The sequence below is a fragment of the Parus major genome, chromosome 1A, assembly GCF_001522545.3.
Source record: "Parus major isolate Abel chromosome 1A, Parus_major1.1, whole genome shotgun sequence".
NCBI lineage: Eukaryota > Metazoa > Chordata > Aves > Passeriformes > Paridae > Parus > Parus major.
This window is the reverse complement of record NC_031773.1, coordinates 53443751-53466300: the sequence shown is the minus strand read 5'-3', so window position 1 is coordinate 53466300 and position 22550 is coordinate 53443751. Positions and strand designations below refer to the sequence as shown.

Here is a 22550-nt window from a genome sequence, read left to right as displayed (position 1 = left end):
TCTTCAGTGCTTTTTAACAAGCATGAGACCTGGAGTCTGTGAACACACCAAGGAAAAAGCAGGATCTTTATTACTGTAGGAGAAGACAATATATTTCAAAAGGAGAGGGTATGTTTCTCAGACATTCTTCCCAAAGCCTTTGAAGATGGCAGTCAACTGCATGTGGGAAAGCAAATACTAAAAAAAAAAAACAAACAAAACCTTAAAACTGTATTTGCAAGAATTTAGGAACTTCCAGCTTTATTTCCCAGCTGCTAGTCCCTGCTTTTCATTGAATCTTCCTTGTTTCAGTGAAAACTCTCCAAAATTCTTTTGTGAGTTTTTCTTCTATGAGTTCATTCTTTTGTCTGTGTCATCAGATAAATTCATAAATGTTTGTGCACTGACACATCACCCAGGATGTCACAGGGTATCGATTTGGAGATCAGCAGCAGCTGCTTGTGGTGGCAGGGGATAAACAGGAGTAAATGAAGGGTCTGAAAGAATTAAAGGGTTAAGAGCTTAGCTAGGGGATAGAAGCAATACATATAATGATTAAGAATTAAGCAAGGAGAGTAGAAGCAATGTAGAAAAGTTAATTATTAGCAGATGGAGCTCGTTAGAGCTAAGACAATATATCATTTTCTTGGCTTTGTTGTGTCAGGATGGGAGGATGGGGTATTGTAAATAAAAAGAAACCGTAACTACACCTGGGCCCAAAACCAGCCAGAACCAGGCTGGGGAGCTTGGACCATGGCCAAGGGTCCAGAGAACCTGCCAACAAGGCAAAGGTGAAGAGTTTAATGAGAAGAAAATGTCCTTGACTTCATCTTAGGAGACCACTGACCCATTTCGAAACCCACTGACTCATTTGGAACAAAGAACTACTCAAGCGTGGAAAGACTTTGAACTCATTTTAATATGAAGCAGGGATAGGCAAGGTTAGGTAATGCATATGTACAGGTGTAGTGAATAATTATATAAATATGTCAGATTTTTGTGAATAAAAGAGGGCAAGAGCCCCATGGATTTCGCAGGTGCCTGTGGGAGGTGCCCAGCAGAGTAAAAAAGATACACTTTCTAACTTTAATTAGTTGAAGAGTATTTATCCGCCCATCAGGAGGAACAAAGGATCTCAACAAAAGCAGGCAACAATCAGGTGCTTTCAAAAGCTTCTTGCAACAGTGTACCAAGATGTATAACTAATGTGTTCATATTGTCTTAAACATCTGCCTAAGATTAACAGCTAAAAGAGAGGCTTGGTAAAGGGAGACCTGACCTGCACATTATACTCAAGAATATATAGTTTAATTGGAAGTGAAGCAGTGAAATGGGAGTTTATTCAGATTTATCATCAGGTGAAGGGCATTCTGCAAAAAAGTACTTCCAGTAGGACCAAAGCCAATATGCTCTGTAACACACAGTTCACTGCTGGTGTGGAAAAAAGCATAATTTCAGCGAAGTCTGCTGCATTTTTGGTTCTTTTGTTAAATGATGACACGTGAGAAAGGGTTGGTTTTTTTTTCCTGGGTACCCATTCCAGCTAAGATAGTCTGGCTAATATGAATTATCTGTGGTTGATTTGTGCAAGGCAAGTGTTCTACATGGACATAGAGCAAACATGGCTATCACCTGAATTGCTTTTAGCCCTATTATTTAAGCCCTCTTGACACACAAGGGCAATCTACCTATGTAGTACCCTAAAAGTTCTGTGTAAAAATACATTGTGTGGTTTTCTTTGCCTAAGAATTGCATTTACACCTTCAAAAGAGTCTTAAACTACAAGTAATATGCTGAAATGCACGTGGAAGTAGTGCTTTTGTTCTGCAGGAATTGTGCTACTGTATGCTAGCAAGTTTCAAGCTCTATTAAAAAAAGAGGAACTTATTTACATTAAGCATTATGTTGAGTCATATAAGTCTTCTAAAAGTAGATTTTTCATTGTTTCCTAGCATTCACATGGGAATTCCGTACTTGCAACAGAAATTATTTTAATCAAAGCTGATTACATTTTTTCAGGCTTCTTTTCCTTTAATTTGGTGCCTTTCAGTTTCCATGTTATTATTGGTCTATGTCATTTTCTCAAGCAAATGTTTTTTTCATCAGCCTTTGTACTCTGTGATGGCAAAAAAAACCAAAAAAAAAGAACTCTGACAGGCACTTGTGGGATTTATTATCACTGATGCTTAATATTTAACTATAGGTAAATAGAACTGAGTAAGAGACAGTCTGATTACCCTAAAATTATACACAGAAGAAAATACAGACATCTGTTTTTTCCTGCTTTTAATTTTGCTTATTAAAAAAAAATTTAAAAAAGATATTATTTCTCTCTTTCCTCATCAGTATGTAAATTAATTGATTGACCTTGCAGTACACATACCAAGTTTTTTATGTCATGTTTGTGTTAGAAGGCATGGGTCTGCTGCAAATGAATGAAAATATGAAATATGGAGAACAGATGTACCAACTCTCTGGCTTGTTAGCCACAGGCACATGTCAAGCTCCAACTGCATCCCATAACTAGCTGGAGTTTCTACAAAGCAAGCTCAGCCCAGACCACTTCACAAAAGGAACATTAGCAATCTATTTGTTGTGTTGGAACTCCAAACTCTCCCAGAGATTCCCCTTCCAACAATTTCCAGGATTATGCTGTATGTGCTTTTTGTCTCTAATTATTCTGAGTTTTTGTTGTATTAGTCACTTTTTGAGATGAATACTGAATATCTGAGAACTGAGGGAAATGAATTTTTAGCTTGTTATAAAATTTTTAATGTTGTTTTATATAAATACATTTATCAGAGTCAAAAGTCTTCAAAGTATTTTGGAAAAAAAATATTGCTGCTTTTAAAGCACCTCTGGTGAAGCCCCGATTTTTTTATTTTAAAGGAAGATGAAACTATTTTCTAAAGTAACAAACTAGTAAAAAACCCCAGCCCTTCTATCTTTGCACACATGAAATCTTTAAAAGAACATTAAGATTGCAAATAAAGCAATTAAAAGTTAATTAGAACATAGCCAAATTAAGTTGACCGGTAAAGCTTTAGTTTGTCCTCACTGAGTGCCATGTGTTGGGGCACTATTGTGACACGACCAGCAGCAGCTCTGCTACAAGGTTCTTTCTTTCATTCAGTACATGAATGGGCAGTGCTCTCTTAGTGACTAATGGGATTTCAATCCTGATTGCATCCCCAAGCCTTATCCACTATATAGATATTACTTTCCAGAGAGAATTGTCAACCTCTTTATAGAATTTTTTTAATACTTCCTCTGTTACAATGTGTGAATGCTACATAAGGACTAAGATGCTTATAAGTGTGTTGTGATATGAAGACAATTTTTATCCCTGCTTTACAGGAATGATGGCACAGTGAGATTAAATTGGAAAATAACCATTAATTCTGTGTATTTGATCTGTGATACCCAGGAACTCCTGTTTTGGAGAGTTTAGCATTTGCAGGCAGTTTGTGGGGTCAGGCCAGCACTCTGTGACTACTTTTACAGCTGGTCCTGCTCAGTATTTCTGCAAATCTGATACTGGGGTCTCGAGTCAGAAGTCCCAAAAATGAGGAACATACAGTAAGTGACCACCTGTGAAAGTTTGCTCAAAGGGACTTGCCTCGCATCATTTGGGAACTCTGTGGTAGAGGCAGGCTCAGAACCTAAACCCACTTCTCCAGGGTAGCATTCAGCTGCTTTAACTTGGAGAGCATCCTCTCCCTTCCTTGTTCACCAGACAGTTTATAACTTCTGCAACAGATGCAGCACGATTTCTGCATGTGATAGTCTCATCTACTGAGCAGGACCACTCAGAGCAAAATTTATTCCATGCACATTAAAAAATAGGGGCCTTCAAAGGAAAATGATAAAATATACAGCCATGGAGGAGGAAAGGGAGATGATTAGGTTTTGATTTGATATTTTTTGCCTTTGGAGTGCTCCCATATTTTCATGGAAGAGGATCCTCCATGTCCCACTTTCAGATGACTCAATTAACAAAAATAACATTTGGAAAAAGCCTGGCACAAAAAAAATTCTCTTCAGTCTGCCACCTGCATCTCCACCATCTGAGTTAACTGCTCAGATGATGGCAGTAGCAGGTGGTTATCCTCTTGCTTCACTGAGGAATTTCACCAATGTTTGCTACAGCACGGAAGCATTCCCAGTCCAGGTGAAATCTTGGCCTCCACTGTAGTCTTGGGAGATTGGGAGGGGGAAGAGGACACTTGTCCTTTCCTCTCCATTCCTCAAACTTGCTCCCTCCTTCCCTTAGCTTTGCAAATTCAGTCTTCCTCTTCCATCACTCTTCTTGCCACCCTCAATCTGAGATACATTGGTGCAATCCTATGCTCTTCAGCCAGGTCTCACAACATTAGTGCAGATTCTCATATGAATCTTAACCTTCCCTTTATCACCTCAAAGAGAAATGGAAAAGAGTGTGAAGCCATCACCAAATAATAGTTTCATTTGAAATTCAAAATTAAAACCCTTTGGAAAATCTTCTTTCAGAAAGGATTTCAGGCCAGGAAACTGTTTTACTGACATGCCTCTTACCTTACCATCAAGATGCAGGATTTCTTTAACAACAATTTGTAAAAATCCCCAAAGTCTAAGTACTTCTTCAGCACTTTCCTGATAATATAGGAAGCATTTATTTGCTAGTCATAGCACTTTATGCCCACATTACTATTTGCCTCATCAGAGCATAAAACCCCATTATTTGGGACAGCTGTTTTTCAGTCACCATCAGAGTTTAGTAGTGACAGGAATTCTATTTCTAAATAATTTCTTTTGCTGCTTTGCAGTTCCTTAAAGTGTATTTTTAAAATCTAGAATTCTGGCAGAAATATGACCTCATTCTACTCCTTCAAAGTCAGAATGTGATGGGTTTTGTTGTTGTTGTTGTTGTTTTTGTTCTGTTTTTTGTTGTTATATGACAATTATAACACCTAGAATTGCTGTTAATAGTTTTTGTATTCTAACTACTTTTACACAAGAGCATTTGATTATAAGGTCAGATGTATTTTTACATTCCCAAGTGAACTTGGTCAACTGGTTATCTCTCACAATTATTTATTACCATCTTTCTCACAACTTTTCATCATTTCAGATGACGTGTTTTCTTGACTAATATTTTTTCATCTCAGCCCTGTGTGGGAAATATCTGCCCAACTCTCTGGTGGGACTTAATGTAGATGTCTGTCCCTGAAAATGGAGATTCTGTCAGAGGCTCAAACCACTCTGCTTTTGGTGGTTGCATGCTTAAACCTTTTGTTAACTTTGTGGTACCAGTTGTGTAGTATAGTAGTAACTTCCATGGAGATTCTGTCAAAATGTGATTCCACATTTTCCTTTAAGAGGAAAAATAGGAGTTTGTTTGCTTTGCAATGGATCTGCCTGGGAAAGGCAGCTGATCTTCCTGTTGCATGTGGCAGAATTTGGTCCAGCCTGTCCCTATTTATAATTATTTAAGACAAAAGTACCTGCAGAAGGAATACCTGTAGAAAAACTCCTATGGAATATTTTATGTTTTGGTTGAAAACCCAAAACATTTTCTCTTTTCAGTTTTGAGGAGGTTAATGCCAATATACAGTTGCTTTTTCTAATGCTTGGTCTTCTGAAGAAATCACACATTTTCTGTGAAAGATGGTGCAAAAAACTTAACATTTTCCAGTCTTTTTAAGTGGCAATTTGTTTCTTTTATACTGTATCATACAATTTCTTCCTATTTTGAAGTTATAAATTAAATAAATGCACTTCATAGGCCTTATGCTATAATCCTGTAGATTGTTGTATTTCTTTTCAGGTGGAGGTCAGCTTGTATTCTTACAGTGAAAACAGCATGTTGTAGTCTTTTAATGCATAATGTAAGTATTTTCATTAATAATGTTTTGTTATTTCTATCCCTAATGAACTTGAGGATATCAGGCTGGCCTGTTAGTTTATTTCCACCACTTTTTATTATGGGCATATTCCTCCATTGCTGGTAATTTCCAGAGGATTTAAAGATAATTTAGGGCTGCTTAATGATGAAAGTTGATTTTTCTTCCTATTCAACAGCTACAGATGTAGTGCTTCAATAGATGTTTACATGGTCTGTCTGCCTGAACCTGGGGTGTATCTTGACTTAAAAACATTAGAACTCTGTTAAATTTATTGTTTGCTTCTGTATGTCTGCTAAAGGTCTTTAATTCTAAATAGTTGCAGATGCTACAGTAGTTATTATGTCTCTCTTTCCAGCTTTTCCAGAAACAGACACAATTGCTTCCTTCCATTCTTTGTAGCTGAAAAGGCTCTGTCACCTAGACTTAACATTTTTCAGCTCTCAGCTTAATGGTTTAGAGGGAATGGAATTGAAATGGAGTGTTTTATTAATCCTGTGTGATATAAGTGCCCCTCGAATCTGAAAGCATGTTTCTTCTACAAATAGCTCAGTTACTTGGAAAATTGTTAGTTTCTATTTGGCTTCCCCAGCTTCACAATTAAGGGTTATTTAAATACTGTGTTCTTCTTTTTATCTGCTTTCTTTTTCAGGGAAAGGCTTTCACTTTTATCCCTTATCAGGTTCACCTTCTAATTGTCAAGTCATAGAATGGTTTGGGTTAGAAAGATCTGGAGTAGAACTCTTCCCATTATTCTTTGTTATTTTTATGAAGTGCTGTCCTACTGTTCCCATCTTGCTCTGAGAGTTTTCTGCTAAAGTATTTTTGTGTTTTATTTATCCCAGTATTTAACAGTACTCATTATACCTGTAAATGAACCAAAATTATTTGTTCATATTTCACTTCAGAGTCTTTTAGTTAGGGCTGATTCTTGTTTTGTTGTTTTGGTTTTTTTTCACACTGCACTTTTTGATATTAGTTCCTTGTGCTTCTGTTGTGGTTTCTGGTTTTCTATCTCAACGGGGTTTCCCATCAGAAATTCACTTCCTTTGGTTAGATGAAGCCAAAGAAGAAGCTCCCTGAGAAGCCTTGCTGACATGAGCATTTGGACCAATATGCTGGGGTTAGTTGTAAGATGGGGGCTTTAGATGTGGGTTTTCCATTGAAAAGCTGATCTGCCCACTCATGCAGCTTCAGTTTCCATGCTGTTCTTCTCTTTTTAAGTCCTAGAAAAGGTAATTCCATGCTTAAACCTAACCTCTGCAATAATTTATCCAAATATCTGATTTTATGATTGTAATTATTCTATGGTTCTTAGTGAAATCTATTACAGATTTAATGTTAGCCAAATAAATAAATCTTAAGGTTGGATCATAACTTACAATCCATGTTCAGAAGGCCTCCAATGGGATATGCAAATGTTTCATATTTAGTGGTAAGGACATGAGTCTGAAGGAGATAATATCTTATTTCAGGCTTAAAATTCAATTTGTAAAGCATTTTCAATATATTTTGTCTTTCTTGGGGTAAAAAGCTTCACACATGAGATGTACTTGGAGATGACTGGGCAAAGCTCTTTCAAAAATAAGACCCAGTTAATAGCTATAAAGAGCTCTTATGAGAATTAAAATGCCAAAATGACATTCTTTTGTTAACCAACTGCAATGTTTTATAAGACAGACAAAAAAATTAAAGCAAATCAGGAATTCACAGGAGTATGTGCAACATTAGGGCTGCACAGCAAGTTTGCCCTTACTGTAGTGAAAATAATAGCGGTGTCAACCTTTGTTTGCAGAAATCATCATTGATCCTTTGGCTTTGGTGGCTCTATACCAATTTCCACCAGCTAAGGAAACAGTACCATAACTCCATCAATTACAATAAAAGTCTATATTTTGCCTTGCAGAGAGTTTGCAATTTGTAGAATTATTTGTAAGGCAATTGAAGCATTTGAAATTCTGATATGTCCTCATCTTTTCGTATTTGAAGTAATAAAAAACCCCTGTGTTTTAAAGTATAGACTAAACTTTTCCAATACAAATCAGACTTTTAGAGTCAGTTTCATAATCTGATTTGCTAACATGATATGATGCCATAATTTTTTTTGTTTGTTTTTATGTTTCCCTTTCAGTTTGTTTGGGGCATTTTTATATGTGTTCTATACTAAATTATCTGACCAAAATAATGGTAAACAATAATAAGCTGCATTCTTTTCCTTTTTGTGTTTGTTTGGAGGTTTGACTTTAGTTTATTTCCTAGGGTTTATTAAGGAGAGATTTCTTCGTATTCCAGGGCTGGGAATGTGAATTTAGGGATTTTCTGAGCCAACTAATTTGAAATTCAGACTGCAGACTCATTCAGTGTGAGATATTCATGCCTAGATCATCACTGCACACTACATGTAAGAGAAGAGGCCTCTCCATGTGTTGATCCCTGTTCTTCCTGCATGGAGCAAAGGCTTCATCCTTGCTCCAAGAGACTTTCTAGTTTCTTTTGAGCCTTGATTGGAGCACAATGGCAGAGACTTTAATGTTCACTGGTCAGCATGGTTAGATTCAGGAGGTGAGCACAGGCATGTGATCCCTCAACTTTCCCACTTTCAGAGAGACAATATCTGTGGTGGTGTAATTATTGTGTAATCTACACCATGAGGATTCAAGACAAAGGTTATTACAGAGCTGCTTGGCCAGAAGAGTAGTGGCAAAGGCATCTGTCAAGGGCCAGAACAAGGATGGAAACACAGAAAATCTCTGTGGCTGTCACGTTGAGGATGTTTTTTTATAGAGTACCCTCTATTTTGAGGGGTTTATTTGGGCAGTTACAAATTGCCTGATGTTCAAAAAACTTCAAGAAATCTACAAATGCTAGGTGAGAAAACTTTCCATTTAAAGTTTTCAATTTCTTTAGGAAGGGCAAGGCTGGTTTTCATTCTATATTTGAACAATGCCTCATGCAAGAATCTTTATGCTTTCTCAAACTCTCTGACAAGTGCTGTAATACACTATTTAGTTCTGGGTTTTATTCAGATGTGAAAATACTTCTACTGTACCATCACTGTGAGGTATCTTTCATGCCAAGCAGAGATGGAAGAAAATTCTAAAGCTTAAACAAAATTCTGTTGTTTGAAGTGTATTTTTAAAACATGGAGGAAGGAGAAGAGCTCAATGTTGTGGTTTCTAACAGACACTCAAATTTTGTTATCAGGCACATCAATTGTTTGAGACATTGAGATGTGAAGAGTAAGTTCTCTTTCTCAGACATTTATCTGGAATCCATCCTCCCATCCAATTCAAAAATCAAAGGAGGCTTTCTCCTCTAATAGTATATCTTAGCAGAGGTCATCATGCCGCCAATCTAGGCTGCACTGTGATGTGTTACAGGAGTCAGCTGACACTCAGTCCTCAGCTGCACCTTCCTCTGCCTCTTCTGAACACCTACAGGGAGGCAGGCTGGGCTCTTGGCTCTAAGATCATGTTGGGCCAAAGATTCGATGCACAAATGGGCTGCAGAGTTTAAAACTCCCCTACAAGACAGCGTTTGCTCTTGCTCTTATGCTGTGTGCTTGTGCTGTGTATGGCACTCTCCCATTTCCTCTGAAAACAAACCTTTTGCTGACCTGCCTTCTGGTGTAACCTCTCATATGAAACAAGAAATTTCTGATAGAGAGATTTGATTTAGGAAGATGGACCCTTTTAGTGGTGGTAAAACCATTAGCTTTCATTTCTTGACCTTCACCCTCTTTCACTATGCCCAGCCAGCACACCCTCAAGGCTGCTTGTGCACTTTGGGAATTTAGCTTAACTTATTGCTATAATATATTTAGTTGCTGATTTGGGTATTAGGAAGCAAAGAAGAAAAACATTAAAATATTTTCCTTCCCCTTTCCCAGGCTCAGCTGCACTCCAGACACATCTCCTCCCTTCTTGTTATCTCCACAGGTTATAGTCAGTTCCTTTGGTGAGGCAATGAGTGGCACAGGGGTTTGGGGTCAAGACATCGTGGCTTCTCACCCTTTTCTTCCACTGCTGCTTTCTTCTCACTGATTTCCTCTGCTCCACTGTGGTCACTCTGTGGGCCACAATCTCTTTGGTGTTGTGGCTGCTCAGTTATGGAGCATCTCCAAGTCCTCTGACCTTGCTGTTCCCTCATTCCCTTGTTTCTCTCCTTGTCACATTCCCTCCTTGTCCTCTCTGGTTGCCAGTTAATTTTCTTTTATAATCCCAAAGTCAGACCAGGGAAGTGGTGCAAAATAGAACCTGAAGTTCAAAAAAATACATACAAATATTAATGTATTTCACTAAAAAAAGACAACCTGAATTTTTTGGTGCAAAATTTGAAAAGGCAGCTTGCATCTGAAACCATCAGAAATGGTTGATGGCTTCAAATTGCTTTCACTGAGCTTTCATAACCAGTCTAGTTCTTTACTAGGTTATTGGTTGAGAGAATACACATAAATAATGTAAGAATTACTATTTTACAGAAGTTTTGTGACAAATGCTGAGGAAATTCTGCAAAATGTGCCTCTGAAAGACTTGGCTGGAAAGACCTATGGCACAGACTGGATTTTGTCAGCAATAAGAAGCTCTGAGCTAAAACCCACAGAGTTCTTGCTCCTGTAGGATACAACATCATGTCTTGGAGCTGCTCAGAAAGTGTTTGGCAGATCATCAGCTACAGCTTGACTGAATCTGTACTGAATCCTGTAGTCAAGGCTTTAGAGCTGGGCATGGGCTACAAACAGGAGCTTTGAAGCAGAATTCTGAAATTCCTTCAAACTTTTATTTTGAGGTCTAGTTTGGTCCTAGAGGTAACTGAGCTAACAAGAAGGTTCAGATGAAAGCTCAAAGGCCACTCCAGTCTCTGTGGGATGGATGAGGGATGTAGGGGCTTGCCTTAGATTCACCCTACCACAATACCAGTGACAGAAGGTGCCATTGACAAAAGGAATCTCTCCCAGTGCTTAAAAACCACATGTTTTGGACATGAAAACATTTGATTTTATTTATATCAGTATAAATCACCCTCTTTTGTGCAGAATGAAGGAACATGCTAGCAGTTTACTGTACCTATACTCGCAAAAAAATCCCTAAGCAAAACACTTCCCTAAAATCAGCTATTTAATGCAGCTCCTTTGCCAGCCCTTTGCTGTGGGAAGTCAAGTCTTTCTTTCATTTCCAAAACCAGACAGATTCTTGTCTTGTGTGTGGAACTGAACTTCTAGGTAAGTGTCCATGTTTTTGGAGTTTTTTTAAGCTTCCTTAAGGTCTGCCTTTTTTCTTCTTTGCTATGAAATCAATGGTGAAAGTGGTAAGACCATTCAACAGTACCTTGCCTATACTTGTGTGTTTTAGATTTTGCAAAGCATTGAGGTGACTGTACATGTTCTGTCAAGGTATCAGTTTGGAGTCTGAGTTGGAAAAATTCACTTTAAGGAAAGTGAATTACTTAAAATCATGGGGAGAATATGTGGGAAGCTTTACAAAAGAGATTCCTGTCTTTAATTTCTATAGCCTTGGAATTTAACCCTTGGAATCTGTGGCTACTGCTGCAGCTAAAGGATTGACATTGCCCATTCTGGTTTTAGAATAGATTTGGATCAGATAATTCAAATACTTATTACACTCAGAGAGAAATATACCACTGATTTCAGTGAGGTCAATTTACTGAGTTGCTAGGATTCCACCATTATTTGCCTGGTTGTCAAGATTTAAAAACACTTCTGCAAATTTTGACCATACCCGATAACATTCTTACCTGAGGCAAAACTCCCAGCTTAGAGCATTCACAGTCAATGTTGGATAAAATTCTTCCTTGGTAATATCTATGTATCCTGTCTCTCCTTTGTATTCTGGAACATCACACACAATAACCAAGTATTTAATGAGTAAAATGTTGATGTATTGATTATTATATTTACAGTTTTGATGGGGGAGGGAAATCTGCAAAGCAACAAAACCTGATTCTGGTTTTCTTTAAGAAATAAAAATTTAAAAGGAGGTACTAAGGACATATTTCTGAGTAATATTTTTAATATTAAATTGGCTGAAAAAATGTCTATTTACACTGTTTATTAAACAATCAAATTTTCCTCTGGAAGTCACAATTAATCTGAGTGTTTATGTATGTTCATATACAGTCATATGCTAATCTATATTAGGAAAAAACTCTAAGCTTGTTTCAACTGTCTGTGAACCAAAGAGACTTAAACACTTGCATTTAATGTAGGTCACTATTCTCTTGGGGAAATCTTATGGTGACTAAGACTCAATGTCAAAAATAACAAATTTTCACTTCCTAATGTCTTTAAAAATGTATTTGTGAGGGTATGGATAATAATCTAAAAGTTGTAGTATTAATGAAACTGTAAACTTATTAACAAAAATAATTTGATTTTTTAAAAATACAATGTCACAAGTTTAAATATCAGCTTCTAATAATAAATGCTTTTTATCTGTTGTTTTTGAAACTATTTTACTTTGTAACTGGAAACAATACTGAGATGTTTCATTTAGTTGTTTTAATTTATGCTCAGAGAATTATTATTTTTTTGAAACATACAATTTTTAAAATATTGGTTCTTTTAAACAGGATTCAAGTCTTGATATCTAAATAATGGTAAGTCTACAACACCTGTATTTCCTTTCATTATTGTTTCAAATATGCTGCAGAAGACTCGGTCAAACTCAAATTTGAGGGTATCTTTATCCTCAAAATTTAGAAAGGTGTTTCTAAAATTATAATAAACAGTTTTGGGGTTTTTTTGTATGGCATAGTGTAGTATTTTCTCTGCATAACTGCTTCAGAAAATATATGCAATTATTTTTGTCATGTCAAATGTTATTGAAACGTTATTGGAAGATAACTCTGGCTTCATAAGCAGTGTTACACAAGTGATACAAACATCTCTGTATCACAGACTATAAAACTGTCCACCAGCAGTAACACCCTTTATGTAAACTTATTTTTCAAACTAAGGAAATGAACCTTGAAACATCAGAGGAGTGAGTTGAGTAATGCAGCCTGTGTGAATTGTCTCACTGACCTCAAAGGAGTGAGAGCTTTCTCATAATAGTAAAAGATTATAGTGATGCCTTGGTGCCTGCCAAAGATCTGTTCCAGGAGGATGTGTATCCATCACTGCATTTATTTAGGATGGGCTGATTGACAATGTTGAAAGAACCAGCCTGTTTTTTTCTGGGTCCTGACAGAAAAATGTTCTTGCAGAACTTTCCTGACCACGATGTGCTGGGCCAGGCTTTTGAAGATGCTCTAGAAGTGCTGCAGCAGCACTCTGACAGAGAAATGCAGCATCCACCAGGTAACAAACACCTTTATTCTACTTCATTTCCCAGCTCCTATTTTTATAGGAAAGCACTTCTTGAAACATAAAGGTGGGAGAGTAATTCCCCAGAAGTGGATTCATGGGATGTTTTGTGAGGATGAAAAGGAGGAAAATTGTTTGGAGGATTTCCACCCCTCCATGAGTACTTCCCAGTGTGGTGAGCATCTTCCAGGTCACAGCACAAGGAAACAGGGCTCTGTTCACCCTCCCCCCAGCATCACCCCAAGTGAGCATTGAGCTCACTTTTTCCATAATCAGAGGATATATGACTCTTGTGCAAGCCTGTTTCCAATTTTAATGTTTTAACTTCAAAATGCCCTCCTGCTATGCCATGAATCCCAATGCAAAAAACAAAACAAAACAAAAAAACCAACAACAAAAAAAGAGCAAGTGAAATTAATTTCCTCATTTAATTTTTTTTGTACACTAATATATGAATCTTAAATATTTGTACTCAGGAATGATAGTTTGAATCTGGATAATTAATAGAAATTTTTTTTTTCTTGGCTTCAAGAGTTGTATACTTTACAAAACCTAAAATGCAAGAAAGCTGTAAATTGTTCCAGTTCTGGCAAGGTTTTGGTAATTAAATTACTATAAAATTTAAAATTTGTGTTTGTTGTTTTTACACTGTAAGCAGAAATGCACGGAAAGGAAAACAGGAGGCTACATTATAAATCCTCTTAGCCCAGAACAAAGTACCTGCTGTCTTTTGTATGAAATGCCTTTCATATGAGGAAGTTTATTTATATATTATCTATTATAAAATGAAATGTAAATAAGACCAGTAGGGCTGTATCTTCAGCTGTTGTTAGCCAAGTTTTGGCTCCACTGCACTGGTAATTTACACATGCTGGAGGATTCACTATATATAATTCATAAAATCTTCTACCTTCTATATGTTGTTAGGGCTGATGGAGTTATTAAACCCTTGCAATGCAGTGTTTAGCCTGTCCACAGCTGCACCCACATTTCCACTTGCAATAGATCCAGCCATACCCTCCAATATCTTCTTGTCACCACCTGCAGTGGGCAATTTTTTCAAATGTCTTTAGTCTGGTGTTGTCCTCTGCTTTTTTTAAGCATCACAAGTTCTTGGGTACCTTCTGTGTCATTCTTTAAGGCAGTGCACATGTTCTGATGCTCCTTTACTTCATTCACCATTGGAGACTCTGACTTCCATTGTACTGAAGGCATGCAGAACTGTCTGACAGTCCCTTTTCCTTTCTAAATGTACTATTGGAGTCTATCTTTATCCAATTCACTGTGTCTGGTGGTCTATATGGCCCTCTGTTCCCCAGTAACCAAACAATTTCATGATGTTATGAAATATCTAGCATTTTATCTTAAAAAAATTACTTTTCATTGTGAGGGCTAACAAAACCAGCTCATGAGTGTGATCAGCAGCAGCAGTACAGATTTTGCTGGATAACCTCCTGATGTAGAACATCTTGGCTCTGGGCACTTTATTATCTAGAAGGCAGCCACAGGATAAATGCTTTTGAACAGGCCCAGCACAGTGTCAAATTATTTGCTGTTGTTGCTTTTTTTTCAAACTTCTTGTCTCTTTTTTTACTCACTTGGTTTTTGCTCCCTCCTCCTAATTCAGGTTATAAAAACTGCCTGACTGTGATCAACCATCACCACCACCTCCGAGCAAGTCCCAGCTACTGTGCAGCACCATCTGCGGAGGAGCAAGGGTATAACTGGAGAAATGTGATTGTGAGTGAACTAATTTCTAATAATAGTTAATAACTGGAAACTGATTGCTCATTTGGGATTTCTGATACAAATCATTATGCTAACACTAACACAAATTTGGTCTGGCCAGGCATGATTCAGATGAAACTGCCTTGGGAAATATTTGCAAAATGTGATTAATAATATATTTTTAGGAGTCAGCAGCTTGTTTCTGATTCTCTTCTGTGGTTCATCACATAACATGGCAACTAACAAACAAATACTAGGGAATTAGTTATAGGAAAAAAAAGGCTTCTTTGTATTACCTGGGAACAGGCAGAGAACAACAACTTTCAACCCTGATGTAGCTTCTGCCACTGTGAAAAAGAACCATGACTTTGATTTCTCCATCAGCAATTTGTTCTGTAAGTTCTGGAAAGACCTGCATAATCTGAGCACAGCTTCAGCCATTAGAGTCCATATGCATTCTTAAAAGCACTGGGAATGTGGTCTCCAGGAGTGCTGGAAAATTAATATTGCAGGGGAGATAATTTCAGGGAAACAAATTCCACAAAAGCCCATTTTCAACCAGCAGATTAACAACACAGCATGGGAACTAGAGAGTCTGTTGGAGCTGCTGTCCAGGTGACCCTTGTCTTTTCCTAACCCTGAAAGCTGCTCCTGCTCTGCTTCCAGCAGAAGGGGTGAAGGCCCAGAGTGAGGAAGTTACGCTGTTTTCCCTCTCAGCTTCTCCTCTGGTGGGCAGCTCTTGCCCCCAGACATGAATTAGTGCTGCTTGCTACTGGCACACTACACTGAGTGCCTTCATGGCTGAGAAAAATCTTCCGTGGGTGAGATGATAAAAAGTTGCATTTTGAAGGCTTTGGGCAATTAATCACCACAAATTTCTTTTTATTCAGAGAATGTACCCTATTAGTAACTTTTTATTGTCTTCATTCTTGAAGAACAGTGCCACGGATTTTTATGCAGATGAGACTGTCTACCATACGCTGCAGAACACTCCAGAAAGTCAAGTGATGCATGCTGCTGCTAGCCAGCCAAAAGCAGGGAAAGGTCTGTAAAAAGATCATATCTTGATATGTAATTTATGTTACTTAAAAAAAATCCTCCTGACAAAACATGCTTTCTCCTTTTTGTATTCTTTTCTAACTTTCAACAGAAAAAAAAGTGAGCATTTGCTAGTGACTAGGATACAGCTGCTAGTGTTCAATTTCCATCTGCTAAATCTTATGAGATAAATCTATTATTAAATTATTCCATCTTTGCTTAGAAGAAAGATGGAAAACCAAACCAGAGATGTTTCACTTCAAAACATTTAGGATGAAATCTGATGCAGAGAAATTTATCTAGATATCAATAGCATCTTTATCCACTTACACAACTTATTTTATGTGGCCCAACAAGCAGTGATTTTCTTGACAGTTTTTTACATACATGAATATTATTGCACACCCAGTTTTATGCCTCTCTTAGTTTGCTTTTCAAATCACCTTTCAGCTTTTGTCACTTCCAGTGTGCATTTTTATGGTGATTTTTCTGCTCCTTCTGGTTGACTTTACTTGAATTGATATCTATTTTGCAGAGGATTGGTTGTGTGACATTGTCATTGCAATACTTTGTATTTTTATTGCATTCATTTTGTGGGTATTTGGTGGGGAGGGACTTGGCATCCTTTCTGTGAGTGCTGGATGAGATTTTCACAGTTTCAGCTCTGAGCTGCTGTACCTACTTTTGATCATAAGGCCTTCTTAAGTAGCTTCCTGAATTAGCTGCTTTTTTGAAATCCCCTTTTCTCAGTTTTAACCACATGGTATCAGTTTTTGGTGTTGTCTCTGCCCATTGATGCTGAACACTGTGGTCTCTGTTGTTTAATACTACTACTACTATTGCTGCCATAGACTCTTTGGGATGGAGGGAAGAGTAGCCTCTCTTTCTCAGTTTTCTACTTCAGATATCTGAAATTCTCCATTGAATTCCAAGGAAATGAAAACCTTTCAAGTCCAGAAATGTTGCTTTTCCAAGTCTTATCCAGCGTTGCTTTGGGGAATTTTACATGTCACTGTCTGATTTGACCTTCAGTTATTACTGCTCTGTTAAGCTTCATTTCCTGTTTCCTTTACACTCTCATCAATCTTTTTTTTCCAGAAGACAACCTGCACCTATGTGCAGAGTGACTAACTATTCTTATGGGATTATTTTGTGTCCTCTCACAGATTTCTTTGTGCCCATGATGATCTTCCTACCAGAAACTGTGATTTGGGGGACTATTTCCAGTATACTAAATGAATTTAGTCCTCCTAGTTTTTTGTTGAGACATAAGAGGTTTTCTGTACACTAGCAAGTAGTGTGGCTTTTCAGGAATAGCTCTGTAGATGAAACCATCAGCACTGAGGGCCCAAATCCTGTGTTTAAAGTGTTTCACAAAATTTTATTTAGGGCAATCTTTGGGCTGGTCACAAGTTCTGAAGGGTACACTGACTTAGATATGCTTTTGGAAAACATCTTTTGTGGCAAGTTTCCTCTGAAAAGAGTTCCAGTTCATTCACCACAAAACCATTCCATGGTCTGAGCTAATGCACAGTGGAGTGGAGGCAGTCAAGGGAGGTACTTCAGAATTGAATTAGATGCATTTTCCCTGAGACAATTAGGCGGCTTTGGGACAATTCAGCACTGAAATCTAATGCAGATACTCCGAAACAGCTTCTGGAGGAACCTGCTTGTCTCCAATCACCACAAAGGAAACCTGCAGGCACTCACCTGCTGGCTTAGACTGATCTTCAGGGCCTGAAAGTGATCACTGGCTTATGGAATGAGATACAATACAAAGATCTGTTAACTCACCCTTCTCAAACTACTGTATAGCACTTTGGGGATAACAGCTGGGCTCTGGAAACACAGCTGGATAAACACATAAGAGCAAATAAGCCCTCTCTAACAAAGACATCAGCTAGAGGTGATGTGTCTAGAAATAAAAACATGGGCAGAAATGACCGCTGAATTAAGAGGCCAGATCAGGTACTAAATCAGGTGCTGCTGCAGACATGGCTACACCATCCTTTTCCAGCAGAAATTTAGTCCACAATAGTCCTTGGATTTTCCCCTGGTCTTGTTTATTCTACCATCAGCTTGTAGGATAATTCAGGTTGGAAGGGACCTAAGGAGGCTGCCTGCTAAGAATTGTCCACTGTGACAAGGCAGTGTCCTTCAAGGGTTTCCTTTTAAGCTTCTTGGTAATCTATATGTACATCTAGTAGGATATGTACTTCCAGTCACAGGCCAGTTTTTATTTAGATAATGAAAGGTTATTAATTTTTTGGAAAGTACCTCTGATTTCAGACTCTTCTTCTTCCCAGCCCAACTTTGACTTCTGTCCTCTTTCCTTATCACCAGATACAGAGTTACTGTCATCCCTGACAGATGTCTTGACCTCAGTGTTCCCTAGCAACTGTCACTTTCCCTGTTTCTAGTTTAAAATAACCACACAAGACTTTATGAACTTCAGGTGCAGCTGCTTATTTCCACTTTGGTTAAAGTGGAAGATGTTCTTCTGCGTAGATTCTCTCTTCTGCAAAATGTTCCTCTTGGTTTGATAATCTTAAATTCTTCCTCCTCACAGCAGCTTCTTGGTCCCCACTTGGCTTTGGGAAGGGAACTAGAAGTACTTTTTAGAGGAGAATCTACAAGATCTAAGTGAAACTAAGCAAGCCTTACTAGGAAACTGGAGAACTGAGCTTGTGGGAAGAACTTAGTTAACTGGCAAATATTTCAGTATTAACCTTGCTTTATTCTGTATGGGAATGCAAGCTGATACTTTGCAGATTTTTTTAACTATCACAGCTTTTAGATATCATAGTTTTTTGGCTACATGAGGTTTTGGGTTAAAATCTAACCTGCTTTCCCTGCTCACCTACTTGTCCTTTCTTCTATCAGAGGCTACCTTGCCAGATCCCCAGAACACTCCTGAAACAAACCTGACAAAGCTGAACCATCTCAAAATCTCTGAGTTTTGAATAAACAGGGAAACCATTTATTCAAGAATGTTCAGATTGGCTCTCCAGAACCTCTTTCCTGCCCTGTCTGAGGATGTAATTTCCTACTGTGAGTTCCTTGAGTGTGCATCTGCACATCATGTCTCTGAAGACTGATGCTTCTGAGACCTACCACACAGTGAAATCACCAGATATTTGTCATCATCCCCACATAACCTGCTCTTGAAACTCTAATGACCAAATCCCTTTCTGTCACCACAGATCTGTACACCCCTCAGAACTAGAGTGTGGTGCTGATAATGTCAAGGTCATGGGTTTGCTCCCTGTATGAGCTGTTCACTTAAGAGCTGGACTTGACGATCCTTCTGGGTCCCTTCCCACTCAGACTGTCCCATGATTCTGCATTGCTCACATCTCTGTGATTCCATTTGCTGTTGCTGGTCTTCCACTGAACAGTTTATACTGATCTTTTAATCTGGGACAGTGTACTAGGTGTAGCTATGCTTTTGCCTGTAAGACCCTTTCCAGGAAAAGGACAACTGCTCGTCTTTTAAAACAAACACGAGTTCTGTTCTGACCCTTTGTGATTTATTTCTTTATAGGAAGAAAAAAGCTTCGACTATTTGAATACCTCCATGAGTCTCTCTATGATCCAGCTATGGCAAACTGCATCCAATGGGTGGATAAACCAAATGGTGTCTTCCAGTTTGTCTCCAAAAACAAGGAGAAACTTGCAGAACTGTGGGGAGAGAGAAAGGGAAACCGCAAGATCATGACTTACCAGAAAATGGCCAGAGCACTGAGGAATTATGGAAGAACAGGTGAAATCATTAAGATCCGTAGGAAGCTGACATACCAGTTCAGTGCTGTTGTTTTAAAGAGACTTGCTCCCTCTTATTTCTTGGGAAAAGAAACAATTTATCACCCCTACATTCAGTCTAATCAAGAATATCAGTGTGCAGATGACTGGACCAGTTACAATAGTTACATGTACAACAATGGTTATGCCTTACAGCATGCTAGCAGCTAGACTTACCTGTCACATAAACTGGCCTTCGTTATCCAGCAATACTTTCCAGCACAGAAACTCGTCTCTCTACATAGCTTTTCCTTTAAGATATCATACAAACACATGAAGAGGAAGGTTTAAAAAATTATATTGGCCTAGCTTTATTCCTTTTGAAGTTAGTGATATATGGTCATTGCCTATTGAAGAAATCCAGCTGATGTAGAACACATGCTATTCTCAATTATGCTAATCAAAGGAATTACTGTAGTTTCAAGCTGGTACATTCAAGAATAGGACCAAGGCTTTTTTGTCTGGTAGTACAGACAAAGATCAAAGATCCCATTGTGACAACACTCACTGGAAGTTTATGCAAATCTCCAATCAGAATTTAGGTGATGTACCATGATTGCTGCATCCCTAAACTAGAAAGGGAAGATACTTGCCAACTGCATGGAGCTGCTGTCTTCTTTTTTCACCAATGTCCTTTATAAAAGGGCATTTTCTGAGTGAATCCCTGGCTGAATGATAGGAGTCCACATGAGGGTGCACCTGTTGATCAAGTTCTTAATCCTTAATTACTTAAATTAACATATCTTAGCACAAATCCTGACATGTGGTATTAGGATTGCCAGGTGCACATTTTACTGTTGGCAGTGGATTCACTGGGACCATGAGAGAGTTAGTAAAGGACTGTGCTTCTGATTAATTTTTCATTAAGTTTTGTACAGTTATTCCCCCACTAATATGAGGAGCTCCACTTTTATCCAGCAGTTCTGTACTGATCTAAAAAAACAGCTTTACCATTTACTTTAGGATTTATAACTTTATAAATAAAATTTCACTTCTCCAGCTCTTTTTCTAAATGGGAATGTAGCTGGAAGGCTCAGTAATTTAACTCTCTTCCTGGGGAAGAAGAACTAAATTTAGGCAAAAAGAGAGCAGTGTTCCCTTATGTAAGGATAATAACTATAAATCTACTATTCCTCATACTTCTGTTACCTGATCAACTTGTATCTTCATATGAGTTGTCTTTTGTGCTGAAATATTTCCATTAAATTGTGTTCAGTTCCAAGTTCTGCATTTTGCAGTGTGTAGGCCTGGATATTAATAAAGACAAAAATAATTTCTGTGGAGAAGTATAAACAGTGGCCTGATATGTTTGATAAAACTCATTGGCTCTGTTAGTTGTCCCTTGCTCTGATTCCCGTTTACTCCCCTGTCCAGGGCTGTAATTTTTTGTGGTTGACACACTGCAATGCGCTCTGCTCAAGCAAAATTCAAGCTTTAGGGTTGGTACTTCGGTAAGATGAAGTATGTCTGCTCCTCGAAATACGAAGCAGGTTAAATAGCACTAAAAAAAAGGCCCAGACTTTCAGTCAGAGGGGCTGGACCTCGGTGGGGTGAGCTTTGCCTCTTTGGAATGGGCGGTGGCTCTGGACCCACAAGATGGCACCAGTGGACAGCTTTTCACACCGAGGCTGTGACCCTCGTGGGTCTCCAGGGCATTTGTTCTCCCTCTGTCCCTGTGGGTTATTTTTCTTCCCCACCATGTGTAGTTTTTTCATCTTGGCGCACAGCAGTGCTGCAGGTGCGGCAGAGGCAACACTGCCTTTGGACATCACAGCCCATCCAGCTCCAGCTGTGGCAGGGACAGAAAGTGTGGTGGCACAGCCCTGGCACTAAACCCACCAAATAAAACAGATATACCAGCAGATCACAGCTCTGTGCTGACTGCCCTGGACAGGGGCCCCTTCTACAGCTGGCGCTCAGTGTCTTCTCCAAAATAAACCTGCCTCGGCCAATGTGGCTAGGGGTGATGTGCGAGGAAGAAATAAAGCTGATCTTTCTGATTTAGACTTCAGGATTCCTGCAATTCGCTGAATAGCGAGTGTACCGTGCAGAAAAATCCCTGTCGATAGTGACAGCAGAGGGCGTTTGCCGAGAGGCATCGTTTCCTTGGGTTTCTTAGTTCCAGCAGATATTCCTGTGAGTTACCAGCTGGCCTTCTGCAAGTGACACTTCCACCTGTGTGAGGACCTCTGCTGAAACCTATCACTGCCTAGAATCATATTTCACTCAACTTTTAGCTGTCTTACCTGTCCACGTGGTGTAATTTGGACCAGAAACTGGCAGCAGTACCTGTGGGCTCATCCTTGGTTTATAAATGTGCATCAGCCAGCAGCACAGTGCCTATCTTATGATATTTTCCTGTCTTGTACCACCTTTACTGTCAGATTTCAAAGGGCTCTGTAAAATCCCGATATCCCCATGGTATCTGCAGGTAGAGCAGGGCATGCTTGAGGCACAGTCAGATGTGCATGGATCAATGGCAGGTGAGCAGAATTCCAGCATCCAGAGCCTGTCCTGCAGCTGGCAGTCAGGGCTGCCATGTGCTGATCCATTTTCCTGCTGTTCCTGAGGCATCAAAATAAATAAAATAATTAACAGGATCCAACCCATGCATTGGAAGTGCCCAAAAGAGGAGTGAGCAGTGCCCCACTGACTCATGCAGCACACCTGGAGGCAGCACAGGCTTTTTGTGTAGCTCATTTGAGATTTGAAATGTGGGATCATAGAACGGTGGAATCGTTGGAAAATAACTTCTAGATCATTGAGTCCAGCCCAGCACTGCCACATCCACCACAAAA

The 22550-nt window shown here is 38.7% G+C and overlaps 1 protein-coding gene across 2 annotated transcripts; it reads left to right on the top strand.

Moving 5' to 3' along the window:
* Positions 1–12446: 12446 nt before the first annotated feature.
* SPIC (Spi-C transcription factor) lies at positions 12447–21040 on the top strand. 2 transcript variants are annotated; one of them, XM_033514807.1, is made up of 5 exons: positions 12447–12476; positions 13086–13179; positions 14813–14925; positions 15849–15957; positions 19496–21040. In XM_033514807.1, exons 1-5 carry the CDS (start codon positions 12474–12476, stop codon positions 19921–19923), a joined length of 747 nt encoding a protein of 248 aa, XP_033370698.1. In that variant the 5' UTR covers positions 12447–12473; the 3' UTR covers positions 19924–21040. The 2 variants fall into 2 exon arrangements, with proteins under 2 accessions (XP_033370698.1, XP_015482589.1); XM_015627103.2 differs by lacking the exon at positions 12447–12476 and having other exon boundaries at positions 13038–13179.
* The last annotated feature ends 1510 nt before the right edge of the window (positions 21041–22550 follow it).